The sequence below is a fragment of the Asterias amurensis genome, chromosome 18 (assembly GCF_032118995.1).
Source record: "Asterias amurensis chromosome 18, ASM3211899v1".
NCBI lineage: Eukaryota > Metazoa > Echinodermata > Asteroidea > Forcipulatida > Asteriidae > Asterias > Asterias amurensis.
In genome coordinates, this window is record NC_092665.1 from 15,209,185 (window position 1) to 15,236,616 (window position 27,432).

At 39.3% G+C, this 27,432-nt stretch overlaps 2 protein-coding genes across 3 annotated transcripts; one reads left to right on the forward strand and one right to left on the reverse strand.

The window, feature by feature from the left end:
• Positions 1-6: 6 nt before the first annotated feature.
• Positions 7-7,161, forward strand: LOC139950856 (serine/threonine-protein kinase Pink1, mitochondrial-like). Its single transcript, XM_071949690.1, has 8 exons — positions 7-652; positions 988-1,410; positions 2,346-2,473; positions 2,936-3,133; positions 3,244-3,410; positions 3,699-3,823; positions 4,405-4,632; positions 5,099-7,161. The coding sequence occupies exons 1-8, from the start codon at positions 263-265 to the stop codon at positions 5,393-5,395; spliced, it is 1,956 nt and encodes a 651-aa protein (XP_071805791.1). The 5' UTR covers positions 7-262; the 3' UTR covers positions 5,396-7,161.
• On the reverse strand, positions 5,703-27,322 carry LOC139950855 (ubiquitin conjugation factor E4 B-like). 2 transcript variants are annotated; one of them, XM_071949689.1, is made up of 28 exons: positions 27,179-27,322; positions 26,216-26,435; positions 25,732-25,855; positions 23,702-23,789; positions 22,814-22,955; positions 22,191-22,335; positions 21,659-21,800; positions 21,287-21,387; positions 20,642-20,750; positions 20,048-20,131; positions 19,721-19,777; positions 19,344-19,460; positions 19,111-19,209; positions 18,139-18,252; positions 17,892-17,981; positions 17,664-17,769; positions 16,807-17,045; positions 16,488-16,615; positions 15,308-15,409; positions 14,588-14,705; positions 13,906-14,023; positions 13,427-13,553; positions 12,423-12,567; positions 11,763-11,897; positions 11,097-11,288; positions 10,469-10,637; positions 9,718-9,864; positions 5,703-9,533 (listed from the first exon to the last, which is right to left on the reverse strand). In XM_071949689.1, the coding sequence occupies exons 1-28, from the start codon at positions 27,200-27,202 to the stop codon at positions 9,478-9,480; spliced, it is 3,438 nt and encodes a 1,145-aa protein (XP_071805790.1). In that variant the 5' UTR covers positions 27,203-27,322; the 3' UTR covers positions 5,703-9,477. The 2 variants fall into 2 exon arrangements, with proteins under 2 accessions (XP_071805790.1, XP_071805789.1); XM_071949688.1 differs by having other exon boundaries at positions 23,702-23,792.
• Between the last annotated feature and the right edge of the window lie 110 nt (positions 27,323-27,432).

Here is a 27,432-nt window from a genome sequence, read left to right on the forward strand (position 1 = left end):
CTAAAAATACACACGATCTATTTTCTGTGACTAGGTAGGGGTGTGTCGCGGTTCTTATTTCATCAGAAATTCGACGTTCGACGGCTGTCTTGATACCAATTATATGGGCCCACTGGGCCCCTTATCCCTTAAACTGTAAAGATATTAAGAACAGTCTTTTTTCTGCAAGAACATATTAAGTAAACCTCCTTTGAGCGGGGGATTTTTCTCTCCCAGATCCAACTTTGTGTGCCGTGTGCGTGGAGGGTGAAATCTGTGCACGATGTCATTAATACGGCTCGCTCTTGCAGAAGTTGTCAGACTTGCGCGGCGAAGGGTTCTTCTGGGAACGTATAAAAACAACCGCTACCCAGCAGTAAAACCTCAAAATCAGGCAGTTTCAGCAAGACTTAGCCTCCAGAAGACACCGATAACCGGTCAGAGAGGTAGAGTTCAGAGCTTTGCTGCTCAGTTGCGTCGGAATGCGGCGCTGAGGTTCATCGAAACTCGCAATGCTGCTTACGGGAGAAGAGCAGCGAGATGGGGAGGTTTGTTCCCCGGGTTTGCCTTCGTGGGGCTGACCCTAGCTGCAGGGGAAAGTGACCGTCTTCTCGGCAATGGGAATGAGACGGTGCGAAAGTTGCCACTGGACACGTGCTGCGATATAGTTAGGGTGAGGTTTTAATTTAGACTTTGGCTTGGGATTCCCTACAAATCTTTTATTTTCTCAAGTAGTTCAGTCCACTGACCCTCCCTTGGTCTTGCACTTCCCTTGCTCTTACCATGCTCTAACTAAGACTTAATATACATGCACATGTAGTCCGAACCCATGTATGTTCCAACACCCCTACTTGTATGCAGGATTATGGTTAGTTCCGCTATTGTCTCCACAATAGCATTACAAATAATAAGAGGTGAACATTTCACCCCCCCCCCCAATAGTATAGTGCACCGCCACCCCAATGCAGAATTCACATTGAAAACAACTATTTTTAAATGTTGTTTCAGGATATTTTTGGTAGGGAAGACAAACATCTTGACCCTCATCTTGAAGAAAAAGATTTCCCCTCCGACATCACATCTTACGACATCTCCAAGACACTTCTTGGCAAAGGTACAAGTGCCTCCATCTATGCAGCAAGACTGTTGACCCTCTCGGAGGAAAGAGAACTGGAAGACGAAGACTCTCTTGATGAGGAAGTCGATGATGAGAATGAAGATGACTGGGAGATGGTTTCTGATGATGGAGGACTGAGATCTGGTAATCTTCAAGATGCTGAGAGTGAGACCGTTGAAGGATTCACTTTGCTTGGGAGACTGGAGGAGGTCTCAGATGCAGATGAAGATGTTCTTGATGAGGCCAGCGAAAAATGTTCTCAAGAACTTCCTTCTGAGGCAGATACTTGTGAAAGCTATGATCTGGCTGTGAAGGTGAGACCATCAACCGAGCAAAACCAGGGGCCTATTTCACAAAGCCCTCAGATTCATATACCATTAGTAATACCATGTCAGTTATTCCACGGAGCAATGCTAGTGTATTTGCACCATGGTAAAATACTGATTTGTGTTGTGACATCACACTTTACGTAAGCAATTAAGATTGATTCGCAGTTGAGATCAATCGTAGCTCTTTGTAAAATCAAGCCATGGAATTACATTGAGGTCATGACCTTTGTTGCCCCTGTTTTTGTCCTTGGTGCCCCTTCAAAAGTTTCCAATAGACTTATTTCGAGAATTCAGAATGGAAGTGTCGATCGAAAATGGAAATGGCCTGACCCTCTCAAAAATTAAATTACAGGCCTGCGAAACTTTTTTTAAAGATTCTTTTTCCATTATGTTTTAAGAAACAGACGGTAAAAAGCCAATCTTGCCAGATATGGAGTAACAAAAACAATCAGCCAGTCTCACGAAATGCCTATAGATGGTTAAAGGAACACGTTGCCTTGGATCGGACGAGTTGGTCAAAACAAAAGCGTTTGTAACCGTTTTTTATAAAATGCATATGGTTGGAAAGATGTTTTAAAAGTATAATACAATGATCCACACAAGTTTGCCTCGAAATTGCGTGGTTTTCCTTCTACTGTGCGAACTAACATGGTCGGCCATTTATGGGGGTCAAAATTTTGACCCCCATAAATGGCCGACGTGTTAGTCGACGATGTAAAAGGAAAACCACGCAATTTCGAGGCATGTTTGTGTGGATCATTGTATTCTACTTTTACAACATCTTTCTACCCATATGTATTTTATAAAAAACGGTTACAAACGCTTTTCAAAGACCAACTCGACCGATCCAAGGCAACGTGTTCCTTTAAACACAGTCAATAAGTTTATCTTTTAATCATTTTCACCTGATATTTTCACAGATGATGTTCAACTACGACATAGACTCCAACTTCTTGGCCATCTCACACGCTTTCCAGAGAGAGTACTTGCCTCTCTGGCCAGCAGCCGTAACCAAGGGAACCTTTGGAACTGTCCAATGGGAGAACGGGTAAGAAAATTGTGTAGCACCAAAGATTTTGAAAGGCTATGTTCAATTGGATACAAGGATGTATTATTAGTAATGAATATTTTTTTGAGTTGATAGATGGAATGTTCCATTCACTGAGGCGAAGCATGGTGTACCCAAGTAGACTAGTTCGTGCTGCAGGCCCTCTTTTTCTAAAAGCCTGTAACTTAAGTAAGCACAAAAATGTGCTTACCACAAGGTGGTTTTTAGCTAGAATGCCATACATTATAGTCCCCATTTATGCCACTGGTACCCTTGTCATCTTGCTTAGCCTAAAAAATTTGCTAAGTAGAGTTTTCTGCTTTACAGCTTTATGAAATTGGTCCCTGATAAATGAATACTGTGTGACCAACAATCCACCAATCAAACGACAAGGAAGTATTTGACGATAAAAAACTTATGGTAGCACTTTTTCAACAATTTTGATTGTTTCTACTTTTCCAGGCACAGAGCAAAAAAGAAGAAAAAGGAACGTTTTCTGCCACCTCATCCGAACACTCTAGAGATCTACCATGCATTTGTGGCATCAACAGTGACCCATGACCTGGAGGAGGCACGGACTCTCTTCCCAGCTGCATTGCCAATGAGACTTCATGTTGACGGGATGGGACGAAACCAGACCATGTTTTTAATCATGAAGAGGTTTGTAATGTAAACAAAAGCTTGAAACTGAATTTAAGTAAAACCAATTTTTTGAAAGCTTGTCATTACCGATAACTACTTAATAACTATCGTTCCATTTTTCTTCGTAGGTACGACATGACGCTAGACGAGTACAACAATGCTATCGGTTTCACATCACAGCGTGTCGCCATGGTGATGATTGCACAACTACTTGAGGGTGTGTCACACCTGGTGGATTATGGGATAGCTCATCGTGACCTGAAGTCCAATAACATCTTAGTTGACCTTGCAGAAGGTAATTTAAAAAAATAATAATAATAATTTGTGTGACGCAGTTCGGGAAAAAGTACTGTCAAAGAACCGAGCGTTAATAGACCCTTAAAAGCTTAAACACTTTCTGCTAAGCAAAGGAAAGCAGGACACCAGTCACATATTGTACATGTGACATGGTAGTTTGGCCGGTAACCTTATTCTGGTAAGCATAATTCTGTTGTGATTAGCTATTTGTTGTGCTTAAGCAGCTCTATGAAATTGGACCCTTGTGAATTTGGTCGACTGATGATGTTTTGGTTTAATTCTAAAGGGAGCCCTCATGTGGTGATAGCGGACTTTGGATGTTGCCTAGCGGACGACACGGTGGGACTACACCTTCCCTACCCAACGACAAATACAGATAGAGGAGGGAACAGTGCCTTGATGGCCCCAGAGGTATGATATGTAATAATAATAATAATAATAATAACTTAGGAGGCTAATCATCCTTACACGCAGCTGAGAAGCTGAATTGAGAAGGATGTGGTTACAGCGTGTTCAAGTCGCAGGCATGCAAGTGTGCCTTTGGCATTCAGCCACATCAAGCCATAACTAATTATTTTAAACTATTTTGCTCAAATTGGTATCCGTAAAAGTGTAAAGCTTGGTATTGAAAAAATGTCAACTCAGGAATAGACTTCCTTTTAGACATTTTCAGTAGAAGTTGAGTAGAAGTTGGTAGTTAGTAGCCGCTATGCGCGTTTAGGAACAAGCCGCTTGTAGCCACTAACCGGCTTCCAGTTTTCACAATTTTTTGTGTGAATAATTCGAGAATAGCAACAGTAAGGTTAACAAATAATAGTCTGTGAATTATTTCAAGAAATGACAAGAAAAGAGGAGTTGTCAACCACAGGTTTCTTTTTAGATCCAACACTACTCAAAAAATATTTTTCACTTGGTGCTCCCGCAAACCTCACCTAAATATGAACAACACCATTGACTAACGCTCTGCATCATCTTTTTACCCAAAATAACAGATCAAGCTATGTAAGCCTGGCCCTCACTCTACCATCAACTACACCAAATCAGATGCTTGGGCTGTCGGAGCTATAAGCTATGAGATATTGGGCATGATGAATCCTTTCTATGGGCAGGGGCTCGACAGCGAATCGTACAAGGAAAAAGATCTGCCAGAGTTACCAGACAACACACATCCTGTTCTTGTGAAAGTCATCAAAGGGTTGCTGAGGAAAGATCCAAAGACGGTAAGGGAACAGCAGCTCGGATTAGTTCTATCTCGAGTTAGGATGGGTTAATTGGACGAGTAACTCGTTCTTAGGATGGGTTCAATGCGTCCTAACGTCTATGGTTATGGAACTTAATTCATCCTAAGGCCTAAGATTAATCCTAAGTTTGGAAAAGTTATGTGAAATCGACATAAGGGAAGAGAAATTTCAGACTTTCATCTGAATTCAGACTTTTTAAGTCAGCCTGGTGAAGGAAAGTCAGCTTTATTTTTCCTACATATAAAGAAGTCCTGCTCTTTGATCTCCGACTCTAGTGTCGAGGACACTGTTCCAAAAAGCTCTGTGAAATCTAAACCTCAGGCAGCAGGGGTTCAGGACTCGGGGGGAAAAACACTGATTCGTTTATCATTCAAATTTGTAATGCAAGGTTTAAAATCTGAAAGAGACAAATTTCTAAATGTTTCTTGTTTTTTTTTTTCAACAGCGACCTACTGCAAGGATAGCAGCCAACATGCTTCATCTGTCTCTATGGCAACCACCAGTTTTCACTTTCACATCAATGGGAGACTGTCCTGTGCTTCCCGCTCAAATCTCCATCCAGGAACACCTGAAAACATGGCTGCTGTGCATGACAACTGGCCTGCTGTGTCAAAGGTCAACGCAGAATGTCAAAGGTCACAAGCTTTGGCTTGACCCGACTGAGTATCAGTTGTGTACGACCTTCATGTCGGGTGTGACCCCGAATGACCTTCAACAAGCAGCAAACTTTTTGGTTGACTAGGCTAACCTCTGTCTGACCGTTTCGAGGGTGCTCTTAACAGCACCGTGTGTCACAGGGTCTAATCGAAAAAGCGGACAGAACCCTATGACATAATTGTTAGCCTTTTAGCATAATTTTGTCTACCCTTGCATTGATATTGTCTTTGCAGCATGTAACAAAGCAAGCCTTGCCTTAGTTTCTCTGTAGGACTTAACTCCATGCTTGAATCAACAAAACACATTCCGACAACACTAGCAGAGACAAAATAAGTAAGGTTTGCCGTGACACCATGTCAGAAATCTCTTTTGAGTAGTGGTCAGAACAACCATTTTACTCCGCGGCAATAGACTAAAAAGCAAGAATAAAAAAAATAAAAATCAAAGAATAAAAATCTATTCAGCAACATATTTACACACATGGTGTTACCGCAAATTAAATATACATTGATGCCTTACCATGCAATGCCACAAAACATATATTAATGAAAATTACAAAAGCAGCTCTACAACAGAATGTTTCTTGACTTCCTAGTGTGGCATTTATTTGCATATAATTGCCTCATTGTCAAGAAGACAACAATACAGAGTACAAAAGAGTCATTGTCTCCTAAAAGTGTCTTTGTTCTTGCAGAGGTATCCTCACAAGTTATTAAATTTTTTTTTTTTTAATATCTAGTATTATTACATTTGCTTAGTTGAAAACTCTAAAATTCCATCTTCGATCTCTGTCAAATAATTTTAATATTACGGCTTTATTTATAAACAACTGTTTCAAAAGAATTCCTCTCTGCGGAAAGCAAGTTTTCTTGTTTAAACTTACGATTTGGTTTTTGAAAGTTATAGATTCCAAATTTTTTAGATGCAATTTTTGGACGAGACATCAATACATTCCTAGGTTTGGAATAGCAGCTTGAATATTCTTTAGATATTTTCAAATTATTATTTTTGTGTGTGTGCAAAAAAAAAAAAAAAGTTTGCGTAAAGACAGTGGACACTTTTGGTAATTGTCAAAGACCAGTCTTCTCACTTGGTGTATCTCAACATATGCATAAAATAACCAACCTGTGAAAATTTGAGCTCAATCGATCGTTGAAGTTGCGAGATAATAATGAAAGAAAAAAACGCCCTTGTCACACGAAGTTGTGTGCTTTCATATGTTTGATTTCGAGACCTCAAATTCTAAACTTGAGGTCTCGAAATCAAATTCGTGGAAAATTACTTCTTTCTCGAAAACTACACTTCAGAGGGAACTGTTTCTCACAATGTTTTATACCAACAAACTCTCCCCATTACTCGTTACCAAGTAAGGTTTTATGCTAATAATTATTTTAAGTAATTACCAATAGTGTCCACTGCCTTTAAATAGTTAATAGATTTGGGTTGGAGGAAAGTACATAATTGGTAAAAGATATTTGAAAACATGGCAATTTTTGTAAAGGAAATTTCATCCCTCTGTGGAAATATTACAAAGTTTGAGGTAAATGATGAGCCAAATAGTTAAACCTGTTTTGTAGGGAAATTGTGCGTGTTCGACTTGGGCCGTTTTGGATTGCTCGAGTTGAAATAGCATTTATTTGTGGTGTGCTTTAAAACAATTCTCTCTTGAGGATTGTTCTTTAAGAATTTCAAATGATCAAAACTTTCATATTTTTACCAATTCTGTACTTCTTCCTTACCCCTTTTCAAGTTCAACTACCGCTTTACGTAGATTGCACGTTTTTTTAAAAGAGTGAACTAAACTTGCAAAGCTTGTTTTTGTGAAAATAAAGATAAATACCGATATTTTAAGCACGTTGACATCCTTTGTGTATCATTCCATTATTAAACAGTGTTGTTGCATGTGCAGTTTTGTACAGTTATATTATTTATACGACTAGAAAATATGTCTGTGGTTTGTGACAAGGGTATTCCTGTGATTCCAGTGAAAAAATTTTCAGTGAAATATTTGGATTAATATTTTGTTATCAATGCTGCACTTTCAGCATACTCTAGGCGTTATATATTGCCAACACTATCTTGTCTAGTTCCCTGCCTGGGTGCATCATTAATAATAAATACTAAATCACATCTATACTGGACCAGACTATTTTCCCCTTACAACCTCACTCTGGTTTGAATGGGAATAAAACAAGATGGCTGCTCCCTGGTAAGGGTATATTATACAACTACCCTTTTGTGAATGCAGGATAAGATTTGACTAAACGTTCATGAAAAATTGGCTCGCTGGCCTGGGTTCCCGGTTATTCTAGACCAAGAACATCCAAGAAAATACAATTCAGAAGGCTTACATTACAAACTCTGTGCATCACCAGAAACACAAAACCACAGGTTTAGACAAAATGTGGAATATTTCTTTCTTCCTTTGGTTACAACTTAACTTCTTTCATGAAAATTTGTCTCAGGGAGATTTTGAGGTAATCCTGAAATCGTGAACTTGATAAACTGTTCTTACTTTCTTTCAAAGTCAAATATAATGCCTGGAAATATTAAGTTGAAAACACTTTACCCAATTCTTGGGTCATCTTTGACCCAGTAACTCGGGCACTGTACTACTTTCCTCCCAAAGTATTGACACCCGACTGCAGATGTACATATATTTTGAAAAATAAAAGTAAAAAATACAGCGCCTGGGTCAAGGGTCATTTGTTAAAACTCCTTTAACATCAATAATTAATGTCCGTTATTTTGTTTCCTTAGCACCCTTCAGAAAACTATGTTTGTACGTTAATGTTTCTTCAGTAAAAATAAATAATGATGAATTGACATAAGTTGTTACACCAAAGCATAATATTCTTCAGGAAGTAACTTTAACTAGTAAACGTGCGGGTATAAACAAATGTAAATCTATCACGGGTGGGAGGAGTGTTGGCTCTGAAATCTTGACGTTTCAAACAGAATATTCGTATTCAGGAGATGAACAGAGTATACTGTTTGAAACGTCGAGCCAAAACAATTTTTTTTTAGAGCCAACACTTCTCCACAAAGAGATTTACACATGGTTGTACGTGTAAGTTTTTTAGTTATAGAGTTGCTAAGCATGTTATGATCTTGCTTAGCATAACAGGTTACCAGCCAAAATACTATGCAATCTCTATTGTATATGACGGTTCCCTGCAATGCAGCTTTATATTAGGCCCTTTGATCTGAGAAGAGCCAGTGGTAAAACAAGTTGAAGTTTCGATCAGTACAATCCTGAAGACCATTGGAACATACTGATCGAAACATCAATTAACTGCACCATTACTTTCTCAGAACATGCACCTCTTACAAGAACAAACGACAGCTGTACTCCTGCCAATCCTCCAACAAATATTAACACAAAAATACTACAAAATGAACTTAAATTATCAAAATTGTATTATTAGAAAATAATATGGCTTCATGTACGATAACATATTTCTCAAACTCCAAAGAATTGGCACCACTAGTATCATCTTTCCAAATATGGCAATCTTTGTATTTTGTTTATCTTAGCATAATGCGTGCTCTTATAGACATCGAACACGACAACGTGAGGCTGGGAAGGTATTCCCATTTAAACCGGGGACCTATTTCATAAGAGGAAAACAAGGTCACCAGTTGGAAAGTGTATACAAAACAAACGCGAGATGTTGCCAAAAAGTACAAACAAAAGAGAGACAATAGGAGGTCCACGATTGCATGTGTTCAAACACTCAAGTGTGAGTTCACCCAAGATTGGTGAGAAGGGCAGTTGAATATCGTGCTAGAAAGAGGACGGTATTTTTGCCGGTGAAAAAAGGAGAAAGAGAGGTAAACACTATTTTTATGAATAAAGATAAATATTATTTAAGTGTCTCCCACTTCTTTCCTTTACAGGTCAATACTTTCAGTTGAAGAAAAATTGACGCTGAATCTCTCTGAATCCTTCAACTTATCAGAAATCAATAAATAGTTGTTAAAAAAAATTAAAAATGGGGTTAACAAAAACCTCATTTGCATTCTCTGATTTCCTGTTTCATGCCTGTCTTTTTATACAGTTTTTATTTTTTATTGTTGCAAGTTGACGTTTATATAACACCCTGTCGTTGACTATCTGCGAGGAATAATATCTTTGCACGGGAGAGGTGGCACGGCGTGACCTCGTCACAGTGTAGACTTGGATTGCATCCACTCTAAGATTTTCTGCTTGAGATCAGTGGCTGAAAAGACAGATAGATGAAATGTATTTATTTCAGAACGGGTACAAGATAATGCATTTGATAATAATATGAAATTTGTATTGTTGCGTCAGTGCATAAAACAATGTATCGTGATTCTGCAATAACCTTACATGGGTGAGAGTCATTGCTAACAAAGGGTAAGCCCAACAGATTAAATACCCACCTGGTTCCAGCATGTCGCTGGTGAGTTCTTGACGGTTGAAGGGATCTGTCTGGGAGTTGAGGAGATGACGTTCGATGATCTTTCTCTCCATGATATGACCGGAGGGGAGAATGACCGGGTCATACATTAGTGTATTCATCAGAGGATCTGGTCACGGGAAATTACACGCAGGTCAACAAGGAATCAATAATAAGCAGGAAAGTGACTTCTCTGATTTTAACTAGATATCAGTTTTCTTTAATCTCCCCCCCCCCCAAAAAAAAAAAGCTAAATTATTAATAATAAGATAGAGAAAGAAAAAAATTATGAAATGAAAACAAAAAAAAGTAAACAAAGTAAACAAATAAATAATAACATAAAAATATCTTCTTTTTTTAATATTATTTAGATTTTTTGTACAATTAAGATAAAATTCATAAAATTCATAAAAACAAGAAGATAAAAACCATAAAGAGCCCCCAGATTGCAGAGTATGGCTTCAAAAAACAAAGGTTAATGCATGTAAGCAGGCTTCGCAGTTCGACAGCCTATCACATCCCTGAATATGATGCTGTTTTTATCAACCTTGTTCTCAGGGGTGATTGATCTCTTTTTCCAGCATGCCATGCTCTCTGTACAGCCGCTCAAGTATGGTAACCCGCAAAAGAGGCATTAAGGCCAAAGAACAACCGGTCCCCTCTCTTTCCTCTTTGAAGCTGAAAAAACCTACTAACGTAATGACCTAAAAGGAGACCCTGGCCTGACCACTGACCTTTGAACTCGTCCGGAGCGTCATCAAAGTCCATTTCCTGCTGTTGGATTCTTGTTCGGATCTCGCTGGCTCTATCCATCAGTTTTGAGAATTGCTGGATCTCAGAATGCGTCTTGAATTTGTACAGGAAGTGAATCGCATCTTTGACCAGCTCGGCTCGAAACGAGCGCTGTGAGAGGAAAATATACAGTACAAAGGTAATTTTGAAAAAGCAAGAGAAATAAGATGGTTCACTTTCATAAATATCCAAAATTGCCACCAACAAGTTTATTCCTTGGTAGAATCTATACATCAAAAATTGCACATTAAGGTTGTCAAAACACAGTAGCACTAAAATTTTAAAGTGAAAATTGTATTTTTTTCCCCAAAAAACTAAACCTGACCTTGGATATCCTCTTTAATAAGTTTAATAAGTTTTCATCAACTTCAATTTATTTTTTCAAAAATAAGTTTGCCAGAAACCAGTCCAAAAGTACCATAAGTAGTTCTAGAAGAAGTCAGACAAAAATAATTTTTGAGTTAAGCATCTTTTTGAAGTCTGATCGAGAACTGGTCTCAACCAGTTTGAACCAGTCATATCCAGTTTGAACCAGTCATATCCAGTTTTGTTTGTTTGTAAAGTGCTGACCTCATCATTGGCAAGGGCAACAGCCAGCTCCTCGCTGTCCAGATTTAAGTAGATCGTGGTTAGTCGGTCGAGCATCTTGCGCGGTTGGAAGCCGTACTTGTCTTTGTTCTCCACAATGAGGTCATTGCACTTTGGTCCGCACAACTGCTGAAGGTTAAAGTTCAGCATGGCAGCGAGACGATCGCAAAGTTCCTGTGTATGAGTGAAGAAAAAAAACACCACAAAACAAGTGAAATAACCTTTCAGAAAATTCTACAAGCCATTTGCGAGTTAGGTTTGAATAATGTCTGGCGCGATGACTCGCTTAGTCTTAAATTACTGCTCGAATTTGAATTCCTCAAGACTAAAGAGGCAGTTGCTATGTGAAATGGTTCGAGGGCAAGCTTTGGTAACAAATTGGGAAGGTAGTGCATTCTGCGCTACCAGCTAGGCTTCTAGTGGATGATACCCATGCCTAAATCATTACGTACTGTGAAGACGGTAACCCTGTTTCAGCCCCAGGAGTAGATGGTGGCAACATGTCCCTGGTGGCAGTTGATTTGGGTTGCTAGCCCAAAGCATTTAAGTGTAGCCCTCACATTTTGATGTAAGGCAATTTCTCTCCTTTTTTTCTTTTCTTTTCGTAATCAAAAAAGAAATTCCTATTTTTTTTAGTCTTGGACTTACCGGTCTTAGGAATGGTTTCTTGATGACGTTAGTGAGGTAATTAAACATCTCTAGAGTCTCATTGGCTAATGTCAGATAGGATCGACACTGACGTTCATCCGTAGAGAGCTGGCGAGTCTTCCCTTGTCTTTCCTCCTGGAAAACACATCAAAAAGTTTCAATATTAAATACAATTTTATCTGCATCTTTGAGACTATCTGAGCTCTTCAGAACCCCCTGGGATAGAAGTGACCCAAAGTGGACAGCTGAGAAATCATTTGAATGCTTGCAATTTTGTAGCTCAATTTTACCATTATACATTTCTACAGTTCTGCCAATTTGCATTTCTGCAACTATGCATTAAACAATACTACTATTCTACTATTCTAAACCTCTACAATTCTACAACTTCTACAATTCTACAACTTATAAAATTCTACAACTTCTACAATTCCACAACTTCTACAACCCTACAACTTCTACAATTCAACAACTTCTACAACTTATACAACTTATAAAATTCTACAACTTCTACAATTCAACAACTTCTACAATTCTACAACTTCTACAACTTCTACAATTCTGCAACTCTACAACCCTATAATTTTACAATTCTACAATTCTACAATTGTACAATGAGTGTGTAATGAAATAATATCTAAGACATCGTCGAGATCTGACCTGATCCAAAGCATTCCATGCTTCTTTGTTCTTCATGGCTTCCTGAACCTCGTGGATTCTCTTTAGACAAGCTAAACTCTCATCCAGTAGGAATGTAGTGTCGTTCATCAGCATGTTGATAAAACGTACAAACTCAGACTGCGTTCTGGTCACCGGAAAACAGCAAAATAAAAAGGTTTTTAATAAGGTTAAAGGTTTGACCAGTGTTCTCCCTTAAAGCCATTGGACCCTTTCGGTACAGAAAAAAAAAAAAAAAATCACAGATTTACAAATAACTTTCAGGGTTTACAGAAGGTAGTGGTGAAATACTTCTCTTGAAATATTAGTCCATGAAATGTTTTGCTTTTTGAGAAAACAGTAAAACAATATCAATTCTCGTTAACGAGAATTACGGATTGATTTTAAACACATGCCATGACACGGCGAAACGCGCGGATACAAGGGTGGGTTTTCCCGTTATTTTCTCCCGACTCCGATGACGGATTGAGCCCAAATTTTCACAGGTTTGTTATTTGATATAGAAGTTGTGATACACGAAGTGTGGGCCTTGGACAACACTGTTTACCGAAAGGGTCCAATGGCTTTAAAGGGAAGGTATACAATTGGTAATCACTTTGAAATTAATAGTAATAAAAACCTTTTGTCAGAAGCCTTCAGCAGCATTTGATTGTAAAAAGCATTTTAAGAAACATTTCAATTTAAAATAATGTAGTCAGGTACAAGTATACCAGTTTTTATGTCCTAAAGTTTTGATCTTAGAAGCGTTACCCCATAAATGGGTACCTGTGAGAGCAGAGATGGCTGTTGTGATTGACTACTGCTTGGTGTGCTACAAACTTTGCAGCTTATAGGACAGGGTGTAAACTCCCCAGGGAGCTGAGATGGTTTGAGATAATGAAATAAATGGCCCAGTGACGAGGGGTCCAATGCTAATAATGCACCACTTGTGTCAAAATTGGTGGATACCAGTCCTAGAATTATGTCCGATATTACTTTTTACTTACGTGCTGAATCTGACCATGGCATTTTGATGCATAGGAAGTCGCCATAGCGATTTGAAGATAATACTAATGTGGTAGCGAATGCTAAATTTGTCGTAGAACTCGCTGCTCGCACCGGTCTGCTCAACATCTGAAAAAGGGCGTAGAGAAAGATTTGATGATTAAGAAGTATTTTAATCATTGTACAAATCATTGTACAAATCGCAGTTATGAGTTCGGCTTTCCAATGAAAAAGAGGGACAATGGGTACTGGAATACATGCTCAAAACCTCCCTTTTTCCATGGTGCAATTCCCTATACCAGACGTTTGTTCTTTTGCTGTACAAACAAGGATTACAAGAGATCGAAAGGCTGCCACCACTAAGTATCAATATATTTGGCATCTAGAGGCTTGTATGAGGGTCCAGCATACCATGGGGCATTACATCGATTGGATTGGATAAGAATGTGAACTTTACCAAAGAGTTTTTTTCAGAACCTACCTGTATAGAAAGTCATAAGAGAGGGAACCAAGTGATTCAAAGCTAGTCGATGTAGCTGGATGGCTTCGTAAATCTTTGCCGTCTTCGCCTGAACTGCTGGACTCAGGACAAATACAACCTGAAAACAGAGTTACACTAAACTATCAACACTCGCATTGTACAATTCCATTGGAAAATCTCAAAGTTTATGGAAAACTTTTGAAAGGGCACCAAGGCCAAGACCGGGGGCAACGGAGGCAATGTGCTCAGTGTAATTCCAGGCATGCAATGTCCTAAACAATTCTTACCAGAAACTGTTAACTACAACTCAATCGAAACTTAAGAGCTATGTTCAAAATATTTTGCAAATCTCATCAGATAAAAAACCTAAGCAGAAACATCTTGTTAAGTCTGAGCCAGAGCTGGAGTCTGCAGCTCTGGGCCCAATTTAATAGAGCTGCTTAAGCACAAACTATAGCTAAGCACAACCAAATTATGCTTAGCACATTAAGGTTACCACCCCAAATACCATGCCACACAGTCAAATTGTGACTGGTATCCCTTCTGATGTCTGCTTAGCAAAAACTTTTCAGCATCATTTTCTGCTTAAGCAGCTCTATGAAATTGAGCCCTGTAGAAAAAGGTACATACAATCTTATGCACAATGAGAGAAGATCCTTGTGTAGTATAAAGACGGTCTTACCTCTACTAGCTTAGCGACGAGGTACGGGTTACGGATACAGTGGGCAGAGCAGATGATGGTCACGATGAATTGAACCATGTCTTGTTGGGCAGTGTCTTCAAGAGCTTGTGGGCAGTGTCTGAAAAAGAGAGAGGGCGAGAGGGTGAGAGAGAGAGAGAGAGAGAGAATAATGAGCACTTAATCAGAGGGCAGGTCCACTGAGACCTTTTGTCGATGGGGGCACAAGTCATTTGTCAGGGGTGCTGGGCTGCCACTTGGGGTGATGGCATTTGACAAACTTTGCCATGATGCCTGGCGATGGCTGTGTGGTAAATCGCATCAGACTCACACTCTGGTGTTTTGGGTTCGAGTCTCTGCCGTGACCCTCCAGCAAGACACTAAACCATTTTTGCTTCTGAGTATACAGTGCTAACACACATCGGTGTATATGGTTAAAACCAAAATGAACATTCTTTATCCCCGATGCAAATTAAACATCTATTAAAACTATTATTGCTTTCGTTCTTCAGACCATGTGTCTTGTGTAATGGAAGTTTTAGGTTTTAGCACATACCACGAATAATGAAAATGTCAGTTGATCACACCCAGTCAAAAATTAAAGAAAAATCAACAAGAATTTAAACAATACGAGTTAAAGAAAATTGAGCTTGGGGTAAACTGATAGTCTTGAAGAAAGTTGAAGCAATCCAGAATGGTATTTTGAATTGGCTTGAAACTTACTGCACAGTAAATAAGATGAATTCAGCGATATCTTCGATGTAGTGTTCTGGTAGAGTGGCAAATTCCATGGGCACTTCCTTCGGCAGAGGTAGACTTATTCTTCTAACAAAACAAAAACCCAACAAAGATAACATTATCAAACCCAAAACAACAAATGTCTGATAATAAAACATGCTAAGCACATACCCTTAGCTCCTATGCATACACTCTGTGGGCATTCCCTGGTTCTGTGATTTAAGGCCCAGTGACCAGGGGTAATAATTTGAAGGGCTTTGGAACATCCTTTGAGAGTGAAAAAGCGCGATATAAAAACTTAATATTACTATTACTATTATTATTATTACTCCTTTGGATGGGACGTAAAGCCGTTGGTCCCATGTGTTGTGTAACGCATGTAAAAGAACCCAGTGCACTTATCGAAAAGAGAAGGGGTTTGCCCCGATGTTCCTGGCTGTGGCTGCTGTATGCGCCGTAGCACCTTGTGAACACTTATAAGGTGCTAACTAATTGGGTCTCAAAATTCATCACTGCAATAACCTATCTTTCTGAAAGTTTATAGTATATACTCAGCGCCTTGAGTACCTTGTTTGTTAGATACGTGCGCTATACCAGACTTCGTTGTTATTATTATTACTCTTCAAAACTTTAAAAATTACTGAGTGGACAGGTGTAAGTATACATAGTGTTTCAAGTGCGAAACACTGGATTAGTTTGAGTGTTTTCATCAAATAGACGGGATTGCACATGACGTCATTGACGGCCATCTTTTATGACAAACAATAGAAATGTGCCGCAAGTACACACTGCGCATGACTCTCAGCATATGATAGCGTGACATGACGTCATTGACGGCCATCTTTTATGACAAACAATAGAAATGTGCCGCAAGTACACACTGCGCATGACTCTCAGCATATGATAGCGTGACATGACGTCATTAAGCCATCTTTTATGACAAACAATAGAAATGTGCCGCAAGTACACACTGCGCATGACTCTCAGCATATGATAGCGTGACATGACGTCATTGACGGCCATCTTTTATGACAAACAATAGAAATGTGCCGCAAGTACGCACTGCGCATGACTCTCAGCCAATGATAGCGTTTCACGTGTGCATGTTTCATCAATGGAAGCGGCAAACACAAGGGGGTCTATCGTTGGGACGAGGGACACTTACTCTTGGTCCTTTGGCTTGAGCATCATCAGAAGAAGGGACATGACCGAGCCGTAGAATTGGAAGCAATTCCTGAGGAGTGTCTCGTCAAGGAGGCCTGCATCGCCACACATCTTGGCTTTATCAAGTTTCTGTAGTAATCAGAAAATAAATTAAATAGATTACATTGCAGTTTGGGGTCGGTCAAAGTATTGCAAGACCCTTGTGAACAACACCATCCCCAATCACAAAAAACTAATAGTGTATATGAAGAAATTGTTGAGAAGAAAACAAAGTTAGCTGTTGCAAACTGCTGACCAATCAAAAGGAAAACACCTTTTACCTTTATCTGTGACTTCCATTTATCAAGGAGCTGTCGGTTACGTCTCTCGTTGGGCGTGCCCTTCCACTGCTCTTCCTGTCCTTGCATCTCCTCTACCATGCGGGCAAGCTCTCTCATCCCCCGGATACGCCGGGTGAAGTGACGACACGCCGGCATCAGGGCTAGGTGCTGGCAGTGCAACGTCAGGAAGTAACATTGGGTCGGGAACTTGGGATCAGCCCAAGACGTTGGAGGTTTTTCTGGAGACGATATCATTTATAATATTTGAAAATACAATCCACCAAGAAGAGTTTGTCCTAAGGAGGTTATGCAGAACTCTCTTAAAGGTATGGTTATAGATAGGTGAGTACTACAAAAGTTAGGTGAGGTTTGCGGAAGCACCATTTGAAAACCATCTCCTGAAGACGATCGGAGCAAACTGATCGAAATGTTGCCGTCACCTTGCTTAAAGACACTGGACACTATTGGTAATTGTCAAAGACTAGTCTTCACAGTTGGTGTATTAACAAACCTGTGAAAATTTGAGCTCATATTATTGAAAGAAAAAAACACCCTGTCGCACCATGGTCACTCGAAGTTGTGTGCTTTCAGATGCTTGATTTCGAGACCTCAAATTTGAGGTCTCGAAATCAAATTCGTGGAAAATTACTTCTTTCTCGAAAACTACGTCACTTCAGAGGGGGCTGTTTTTCACAATGTTTTGTACTATCAACCTCTCCCCATTACTCGTATTCAAGAAAGGTTTTTATGATAATAGTTATTTTGAGTAATTACCAATAGTGTCCACTGCCTTTAACATGGAACGTCAAATCTTTACAAAAACACTGTGATAGTTTTTTTCGCATTTTTAGACTTACTGGTTTGCTCCACCCATTCAGTAGCCTCTTGTGATGTTGCTTTTAGTCTGGTGTCATTGGCGATGTCAATAAGGGATTTAGGATGATGAGGGTACATCACATCAATCTGGTGAAGTAAAAAGGGAACAAGACATCATGAAATTGTAATGACTTTTGGAATGCGAGTCAGGGAATAAAAGCCATTTTTGATTTTGCAAAAGGCACTTGCTTTTGGCCGGTCGTGCTTACCATATCTAGAGTGATTTTGGTGCTGAGTTTCTGTAAAATGACCAGGAGATTCAGCATGGATCCATCGCCGGCAACGAGACTTTCATCCACCTGATCAAAACAAATAATTGTTATTATTATTATCAATATTATGATTTGTTTTGGGCAATAAAACACATACAAAACACAAACGTTTACAAATCAAAAGCCATGGACATATGCCCAGAGTTCCAAAAGTTTACCAAAAAAAAAACGGTAGCCCCCTTACCTGCATCTGTGCTCTTTTCTGATTCCGTTTTATGACGGTTGCAAAATACGTCACCATCGCCTCTCGACTGTCGGAGTTAACGAGGATGCTGTGCACAATGTCATGTAGCTCTTTCTAAAGATGAAAACAGATAAAAAGTCGGAGGATTAGAAATATCAACATTAAATCCCGAGATGAATTATCTCCTGGCCTCGCTCAATGAACTCTTCACAATCCAACAGAGCCCGATTTCATAATTACCTAACGCCATCATCAAAACAATCGTGGTTGTGCTATTTTTGCAGTCGGAGTGTAGCGCGTATATTTGGTGATGTGAGGTTTACATGCTTACCTTAAAGGCAGTGGACACTATTGGTAATTACTCAAAATAATTATTAGCATAAAACCTTATTTGGTAACAAGTAATGGGGAGAGGTTGATAGTGTAAAACATTGTGAGAAACGGCTCCCTCTGAAGTGCGGAGTTTTGAGAAAGAAGTAATTTTCCACAAATTTGATTTCGAGACCTCAGATTTAGAATTTGAGGTCTCGAAATCAAGCATCTGAAAGCGCAAAACTTTGTGTGACAAGGGAATTTTTTTCTTTCATTAATATCTTGCAACTTTGACGATCAATTGAGCTCAAGTTTTCACAGGTTTGTCATTTTATGCATATGTTGAGACACACAAAGTGAGTAGACTGGTCTTTGACAACAACAGTGTCCAGTGTCTTTTAAGTTTTACGTGCAATTTGACTCTCAAACCAGAAGGCCGAGCTGACAACAGCCAAGTGTGGCTTTTGTGTTAATTCTCACAGTTTGGGTTCTCAGGTTCAATGTCATTAGATTTTGTGAGTCAGGATGGAAACAAATCTAAAGAATTTAAGTGACTGATATCACCAAGTATCTGCTGTAAACTAAGAATTTGACTTAGGATGTTTTTGTACAAGATCGAATCAATGCATGAGATCGCCTTACGTGTAACTGTCTACTTACCCTGACATAGTGTAGATGGTGTTGTAAACTTTCATTGAGCAGTCGAATGTCGTCCTGTGTCAACATCGGCCCAGAGAAATATTTCTCGACAACTTTTGTCTGAAAAAAATTGAATCATTTCCAAAAAAGTTCAAAAGTGACATCAATGATTCCGTCCAAAAACGCAGAAATAAAGTTTCAAATTTTAACTCTTTAGGAAAGAAAAAAAAATTTAATAAGTGTCGTAAACTTACATTATCTTCAGCAAAGACGGAGAGTGACAGGAAGGCTCCTAAAAGAGAGAGTTTTTCAACTTCTCTGCCGGCAGCGCCGGTGATGGGGTCTGGTAACCACTCCGGTAAGGACGTAATCTGTAAATACAATAGGAGTATTATCAACTATGGGGTTGTCTAGAGCACCAGACTCGAGTTCTGGTGTTGTCAGAATTATGGGTCCAGTTCCAGATCATGGCTATCTATTTTTCTAGTTTTTTTGTACACTTGATTATGTTTCCTCTGGTTACGTATATCTAATAATGACACAAATGCTGTGTAAAAACTATGCATTATTATTTTACAAAAAGTTGTTAAACATTTCTTAATAAATTTCTTTTGAATGGGTGCATACTTACAAGCTTGCATATAGGTTTGGAGTTTCCTAATTTGATTTTGCACAACTCGTTCATTGCCTGTGGGTAGATGGAAAGAAAAACAGGTCGTTATACTTGCTACTTGTAAATAAGTACCTGTGAGGGCAAAGATGGTTCTTGTGATTGATTTAGCTTAGTGCAAAACATATTTGGCAGCACAGGCTGTATACTCCCTAGGGAGCTGAGATAGCTTAAGGAATGAAACAAATGGCCCAATGACCACAGCGAGGTAATACTGTTTGAAGTGCAGTGATTATTCTTTAAAAAAGTCTTCCAGTTTGAACCTAATTATTTTGTTCATTTACTCACAGTTAACGATGCTTTGTACTTGTCATTGTCTAGGGAGCATCTCTGTATCTCCTGAACAAGACCAACCAACACTGGGGTAAATATCTGTAAACAAACGAAAGTAAACAAGTAAACACCTTAATAAATATCATAATAATAACAGTCATTTATTAGCACCTCTTCCGTAGGATGCAAAGTGCTGTATGCTTCGAAGATTTAATATTATCTAATGTGGTTTTGAATGCATGATGAACTATGGAAGTCTGCTACATGAGATTACACATTACACAGTCAACCCTCCTACTGCCTGGCCATTCAGTATCACCCACTTTGGTTTGGAATTACAGAAAAACTGCAATGGTAACTGAATCTACACAGTACAGAGGAGTTAACCCTCCTACTATTTGACCATTTAACACAACAACATGTGCTGGATGCATCTACACAGTATGTAAGAAATTGTTTGAAACCCACTGAAAAACAATTATATTTCTTTTTCTCTCCCAAGTAACGGAGTGGTTAAACATCCAACAAATAAAAAACAATAAGAATCTGGGTGTCTCCTACTCCATAGGGTGGAAGGTGGTCGGGAGGGGGGGGGGGTAGGGGGCTTACCAATCCAAAACTGGATGCATCTTCGTGAGTGGCTGCAACCAGGTCTCTAAGGAAGCTCGTGGGAAGAGAGTGAGCTAGAAGATGCGGCAAAAGCATGGACGGAGCATTCCTGCAATGAAACAAAAAAACAACAACATCCAAGTCACAATTGTGTCCTTGAGCAAAAACCAGATTGTTCGCATCTTGTAAATGACAATAATTTTATCACAGCATGCAAAAGTAAAGGCCCGGTCCCACTGCAACGATAACAAGAACGATAACGATAACGACGCAAAGAGAACGCGTCCCATTGGCTGAATGTTCTCTGTTCGTTGTGATCGTTATCGTTCTCGTTATCGCTGCAGTGTGATTAACTCCTTAAGTCGAGGTACGTCCTGTAGCTTAAGGTTGGGTCCGAAACATTGACTTCTGCTACAGCTATAGCTAGATGGCAGATGCACTGATCTAGCTGAATCTGTAGCCAAACTTGCCATTTTGGACACGACCTTAGATCTCAAGGGTGTTTCTCAGAATCCTTGCTGTTCCCAAAAGCGCTGCCTTCTGTAACAGATCTACCCTAACATTTGTCCCTATTATTACTCTTATTATTCAAGTTCTACAAAGTAATAATGCTTAGACAGGTCATTATATATTGTAAATTCCTACCCTGGTTGTGTGAAGGCTCCCTGTAAGACTAACGCTGCGTGGTAAACACACTGTGACCTGGCAGAAGAGACTAGCCTCTTGAACTGTGTCTGACTGTAACGCTGTAAAAACCACACAGACAAAAATAACACAAAGATTAGTCATTTAACTTGACACACTGTGACCTTGCAATTCAAGCCGAGAACAGAAACTGCAATGACCTTTTCGAACACAGTGTTTACTTTTCAGAGGCCGGTGCACTTTTTCCCATGCTGTAGTTTCAAAATTTGTGAATATTTGTTTGGATTATGTCAGGAGTTTTTCGTATGTGGTTATTTTTGCTTTTTTATTTGGCAAATTGGACGAAGAGCTGATGACCAGTCTAATGTTTACCTTGGGCGAGGCACGCTCTTCGGCCATGACACGCCTGTAAGACTGGAGTAGATATGACAACATCTCTGATTCAGGATTCTCTGGTTCCCTGCCACACTGGTCCCCAGCACTACTGGGCTGTGGAGACGGCTGCTGTGATGAACTGTGGAAAAAAAAAACACCAACGTTTTACCTTACTAGGGTGTCATTGCCAATGTTGTCAAAATGCATGTAAAGTTTTGGTGGGCCTCTAACTGGGCACGCATTGCCCCATAAAAGCATACTGCACAGTCTCTCGAAAGAAATCTGGCTACCAAAATGGCGGAACCAAGATCTATCCTGTAATGATTTCAGGTGATCTGCGCCCAGACAGAAGAATTTCATGAAATATGCTAGAGTTTCAAAAACATTTTTATAAAAAAAAAAAAAAAAAAAAATGATTTTTTTATTTTTTTTATTTAGTTATTTATTTATTTCATTTTTTCGGGTGAGGGTTATAAAAAAAAACAGATTTCCTTTTAAAAAACATGACATCCCTGTGTTAGGTAGGTACCTTTGTGGAGAGTGGCCCCCTGTGGATGCTGCTGACACTGTAGATGAGCTTGCGGAGAGATTCGCAAACGGGTTACCGGTGCACGCATGTTGCGTTAGCACCTCCATCATCACTTGACCAATCAGGTCCTCTGTATTGGAAAACACTTTGCGAGAAGAGAAATTAGGGAAGAACGCTTTTAGTACATTGTTGTAGAACAAGTAAACACCACAACATTCTTACACTTGATCTTTGAGATTCCGGGCATCCAAACAATTATATAATATTTACTGTGTTCAATCTGATAAGCAAAGTATAGACTCACACGTGCCTTTCCAGTCTGCAAAATCCAGTCAAAATCGTGCCAAAAACACGTTCAGAAGATTTGACTCCCAAAATGGAAATTGTAAATGCAAATTGTTCAAAGGTGCGTTCCACTTTGTGTAAGGGGGGGGGAGGGGCCTATAGAAATCAATAGACCCCCAGCATAACATGAAACCCTGCAGGTACGCTGAGGTCTCTCGCGTGTTTCTACGCACAACCAGCTATTGCCCAATGATCCGCCTCCTTTTCGCCTCAGGGATGGGGCTTTTTGAGACATCATATGAAAGGGGTCTAAAATCTAAGAAGAAGCAATGTTTCACCTTGTTCAGGCTCTTCGGCGAACTCAGTGGCCAGCCCGGCCAAGTACACAACGTCTCTTCCTTGTTCTTTCCACGATACGCGAAAGATGCGAGACACCATCTGTAAGAGATCGGCTTCACTCAGTGTCTTCTGGGAAGGTTCCTGGTGAACGGAATCCGGATTAAACTTATTACAGGATTAACAGATAAACTTATTCCAGAAATATTTGAACACCTAAGTTTCCTTGCAACCACAAAGAGATAGAAATTTGCATTGGAAAAACAAAGAACATATTTTTTTTCTTTTTTTACCCGAAAATCATAGGCATATTACTCGGGTCGGATTCGAATAAGCCTTTGATTTCAATCATAGAGCTCGGAGACTGAGTAAACAGTGCTATTAACACACATCGATGTATTAAATAAATGTCTTGAAATAAAAATAAAATGAAATGAATCAAAAATAATTATGTTAAAAAAAAGCACTAAAAGGCAGTGGACACTATTGGTAACTACTCAAAATAGCATAAAACCTTTCTTGGTAACGAGTAATGGGGGAGGTTGATAAAATAAAACATTGTGAGAAACGGCTCCCTCTGATGAAGTAGCATAGTTTTTGAGAAAGAAGTCTTTTTTCTACGAATTTGATTTTGAGACCTCAGATTTAGAATTTGAGGTCTCAAAATCAAGCATATAAAAGCACATAACTTCGTGTGACAGGGGAGTTTTTTATTTCATTATTATCTCGCAACTTTGACGACCGATTGAGCTCAAATTTTCACTAGTTTGTTATTTTATGCATATGTTGAGATACAGCAAGTGAGAAGACTGGTCTTTGACAATTACCGACAGTGTCCAGTGTCTTTAAGTCTCAATTGTACAGTCTACTTTTTTTATTTTTAATCTTACCTTTTCAGCAGACAATTTCTTTACTTTCTTGTCCGTTTCTTCCAGCTCCGGGTTCTCGATCCCTGAGTCCACGTCCATCTGGGATTGGCTTCTTTCAGGAAAAACACAGGAGAAAAAGGAGGTGATTTTTCCAATCATATTTGTATTCTGTTTTGTTTTTTGCTCCTGGAATAAAAATCTAACAACACAAAATCGTTTCACTCCTGGTCAGTGATGAATGTTGTCTTTAAATGTCGAATAAGACACACAAGAGTCCAACTAGCGACGACGTTTTCCTGCGCTGACCAAAAGTATATATTCACTTCCTTAAACAGAACTAGTAGCCGGCGCTATTAAAAATTGTTTAGAAATGAGTATCTGCCAGACAGCAAAGTCAGTAGATTACGGTAGACTGCAAAGCTCTCCAAGTTGGGATAAGAAGTATGGGACAATCTGACCATCACAGTTGTCAGGTCTTCCAACTGTATCGCAGTTTCAAACTAAAGAATCACTGACGACAACTCAATTATTCTAGCCCGTATGATCTCAACCATTTCCTGGTTGCTCTCACGGAGAAACAAAACCTAGTTTATTGGAAAACAGAATTCTGATAAGGATAACTTTGAAAAATATGATCGCTTGATTTCTGTTTTACTTTTATTTCACCCATGGGTATCAAATCCCTGGCGACCATATGAGGTACTTGTTTACTGTTTGTGGTCAGAACCAATATCAACAGAAACAAAAAGTGGTTAACTTTCTTTTCATTGCCCCTGGGCACTGATTACTGCATGAGGAAATTGCGCAAAATCCCAAGACAAGATCCTTTAAAGGATTTGGGTACTTTCTGCAACACAAAGAACAATGTTCACAGATTTACATTAAACTTACACCGTTTGAAAATAAGGATAGTAGAAAGCTAGCTGAGGTGCTGTAGTTTTTGAGAAATGCGTTTTTATGCTGACAATTATTTTGAGTAATTACCAATATATAAGCTTGGGCAATATCCAGGCCTGATACTTCACGGAGGCAACGGAGGCGATTGCCTCCGTTGCCCCTTGCCATTGCCTTGGTGCCCTTGAAATGCTCCAGTAGAAATTTACAATTTCCTCATAGGGTGCCCTTTGCCACAGAGAAAATGCCTTGGTGCCCTTGCCCTTTCAAAAACGAAGCATACAGGCCTGAATATCGATTTATTTTATTCACGATATATCCCCGACAATATATCGCGATATTCGATATAATCGCGATTAATGAAATTTGACATCATCAGTCTTAAAACTCCAAGTGAAAGTTGTAGAAGAGACAGTCCTAGTATAAGAGAGGTGTTTTAACGACCTATTCTTCTGGTTTTACTCCAAACCTATGGGGTATCAGCTAGCAAATACATCGCGATATTTAATCGATGTATCGATATATCGCAATTATCGCGATTATCGCGATATACCGCGATATATCGTGATATATCAATATTTCGATTAAAACCAAATCCATCCGATATCGAAATCGTGTCCAAATTAATATCGCGATATTCGATAATATCATGATATCGCCCAAGCTTACCAATATAGTGCCCAGTGCCTTTAAAAGGTGCATTACAACCCTTGAAAAATGTTGCCAGAGTACGAAGGTCAGTCCTTTTGGTGATATTATATCTCACCATCTTTACCTTTCCAAGAAACCATTGCATTTTCTGATCTGTTATGACTCTGGGTTTTACGTTCGGGGAAAGTGAGGAGGTGAGTTTCCTGTTGGTTTAACCAAACAGGGCCCAGTTTCATACAGCTGTTAAGCAGATAATACTGCTCAAAAAATTTCTTTGCTTAGCAAAAATTGAGTGGGACACCAGTCAAAACAATGTAAACTTAGTGTAAATTTGACTGATAACCCATTTCTACTAAGCAATATTTTTCTTTGCTTAGCAAGTTTTTTTGTTCTTACAGGCTCTATGAAATTTGGCCGAGGATGTAGCCTATACAAATCATTTGCTTTTGTATCCCCCTCCCACCTTCTCACGAAATTTTCATTGCATCTTGCTTAAAACAGCTTACCCCTGGTCACATGACTCTGAATCCATCTCCATACTAGCTGGAAATCCCGAGTCCAGACTGTCGTGAACATTGAGGGCGCTCTCCATTGATTCAGCCGCCTGACTTTGACTGCTCTGTGATTCGTCTTTAGCCATTCAAATAGAAATTCAATAGAACAGAGATTACAAGACGTGGCATTTGATTGTTTCTGTTTAAAAAACAAACAATGGGAGACTTTGGATCGCTAGGTGGCAGCAGACTTACCAGGTAAATTTCCATTGTTGAGGTAGTTCGGAGCATGCGCACCTTCCCGAGAACAACAGATTTTACCTGGTAAGTCTGCTGGTACCAAGGGTCCCAAAAGTCCCCTTTTACCTTAAAACTTGTGGAGGTAAGTTTTTAAAAATGTGGTATTAACACACATTTATTTCAAACGGCACTTTGGAGTTGTGAAAATAAAGCAAGACAAAAATTAACATAGGGAGGAAAGACTAAGTTTGTATACCTGTTTCCATGCCACTGAGTCTCGGCTTTTCCATGGCACTATCAGCTTCTTGTGGTTTGGGTGCCTCAGGGATCCGTTCTTGGACCATTTCTTTGCTATCTACATTATCTGGTTTAACTGAGGACCCACAGGGCTCACTGGCCAGATCGATGCCGGCTTGTGGAGTTTTTGAAGTGGCCGCCGAGCGGCCATCAAGCCGGGCTAGGCGCCTTCTACGAATCTGGAGAAAAAAAATACAAATTCCTTCCGAGGTTACAAAAAGTTAGTATCAGCATGCAGAGCATAACTTGTTATCACTGCAATGTTTACAAAGACTTATTGTTCGAATCAAGTCATGACCACACCAAAGCGGGTAATAAAATGAAGGGGGAAAAAAGTAAGAAAAAACAAGAAAATATAGAATTGAAAGTGTGAATGTATGGTTTGCAAGAAACGTAGAGGCCATACAAGCATGTGGATTCATCATAAATTATAAATAAGTAAATGATTCATTTTCAGCGAAGTCCAACCTGGGCTAGGCAGCGCTATGGAAACAGACACAAAATCGGCAGTTAAGCTGCTCTATGAAATGTGATCAATGCCTGATAACATCAGCAGTTTAGTTTTTTACTTTTCCTTTTTTCCCGAAACAGTACAATACAAATTTGTTTTGTTTATCAAATAAAGATAGATTATTATTTTTAGTTAGGAGAAAGATCGTCGGATGTTGCTTTTTTTCAATGGTCAAAATCACTGCACAAAAGGTAGGAACCCGGAACATGACTCGTTCATGTTATCTGTAACCCCTTTATGTTGAAACCGCAAACTTCCTTTCTAAAGGAAAACACAACAAATAGTTAGGGTTGGAGAATGGATCAAAAGTGTCTTAGTCATGCACCGCCGGCCGATCCAAGTCAGCGGTGCAGGATGAAAAAATGAAACCCGTAAATTGTTTATTTCATTACAAATTAAACAAAATAATACCTCATCTGGAGTAAGCTCACTCATACTTGTTGCTCACAGTAAACTTAAGGGATAAATCGGTTACATACAAAACGGGAACAAGAGAAAAACTTCCTGAGAAATAAAGAAGATAGTGTTGTTTCTTGACGATCACAGGGCGGCCATGTTTACTGTGACTGTGTGTGTGACGTCGAACGTTATTTGCGCCTGCGCGGTCACGGACTGGTGTATCTATTTTTAGACAAAATCAAGTTTGATCACGTGTGTACACACCC

Excerpts from the sequence above, each read along its gene's own strand:
- LOC139950856 (XM_071949690.1), top strand. The coding sequence starts at position 263 with ATGTCATTAATACGGCTCGCTCTTGCAGAAGTTGTCAGACTTGCGCGG. Across the intron at positions 653-987 it reads CGTGCTGCGATATAGTTAGG|GATATTTTTGGTAGGGAAGA; the intron begins GTGAGGTTTTAA and ends ATGTTGTTTCAG. Across the intron at positions 1,411-2,345 it reads GCTATGATCTGGCTGTGAAG|ATGATGTTCAACTACGACAT; the intron begins GTGAGACCATCA and ends ATATTTTCACAG.
- LOC139950855 (XM_071949688.1), bottom strand. The coding sequence starts at position 27,202 with ATGAGTGAGCTTACTCCAGATGAG. Across the intron at positions 20,132-20,641 it reads ATGCATCCAGTTTTGGATTG|ATATTTACCCCAGTGTTGGT; the intron begins GTAAGCCCCCTA and ends GTTTGTTTACAG. Across the intron at positions 12,568-13,426 it reads GCCATGGTCAGATTCAGCAC|AACGCAGTCTGAGTTTGTAC; the intron begins GTAAGTAAAAAG and ends TCCGGTGACCAG.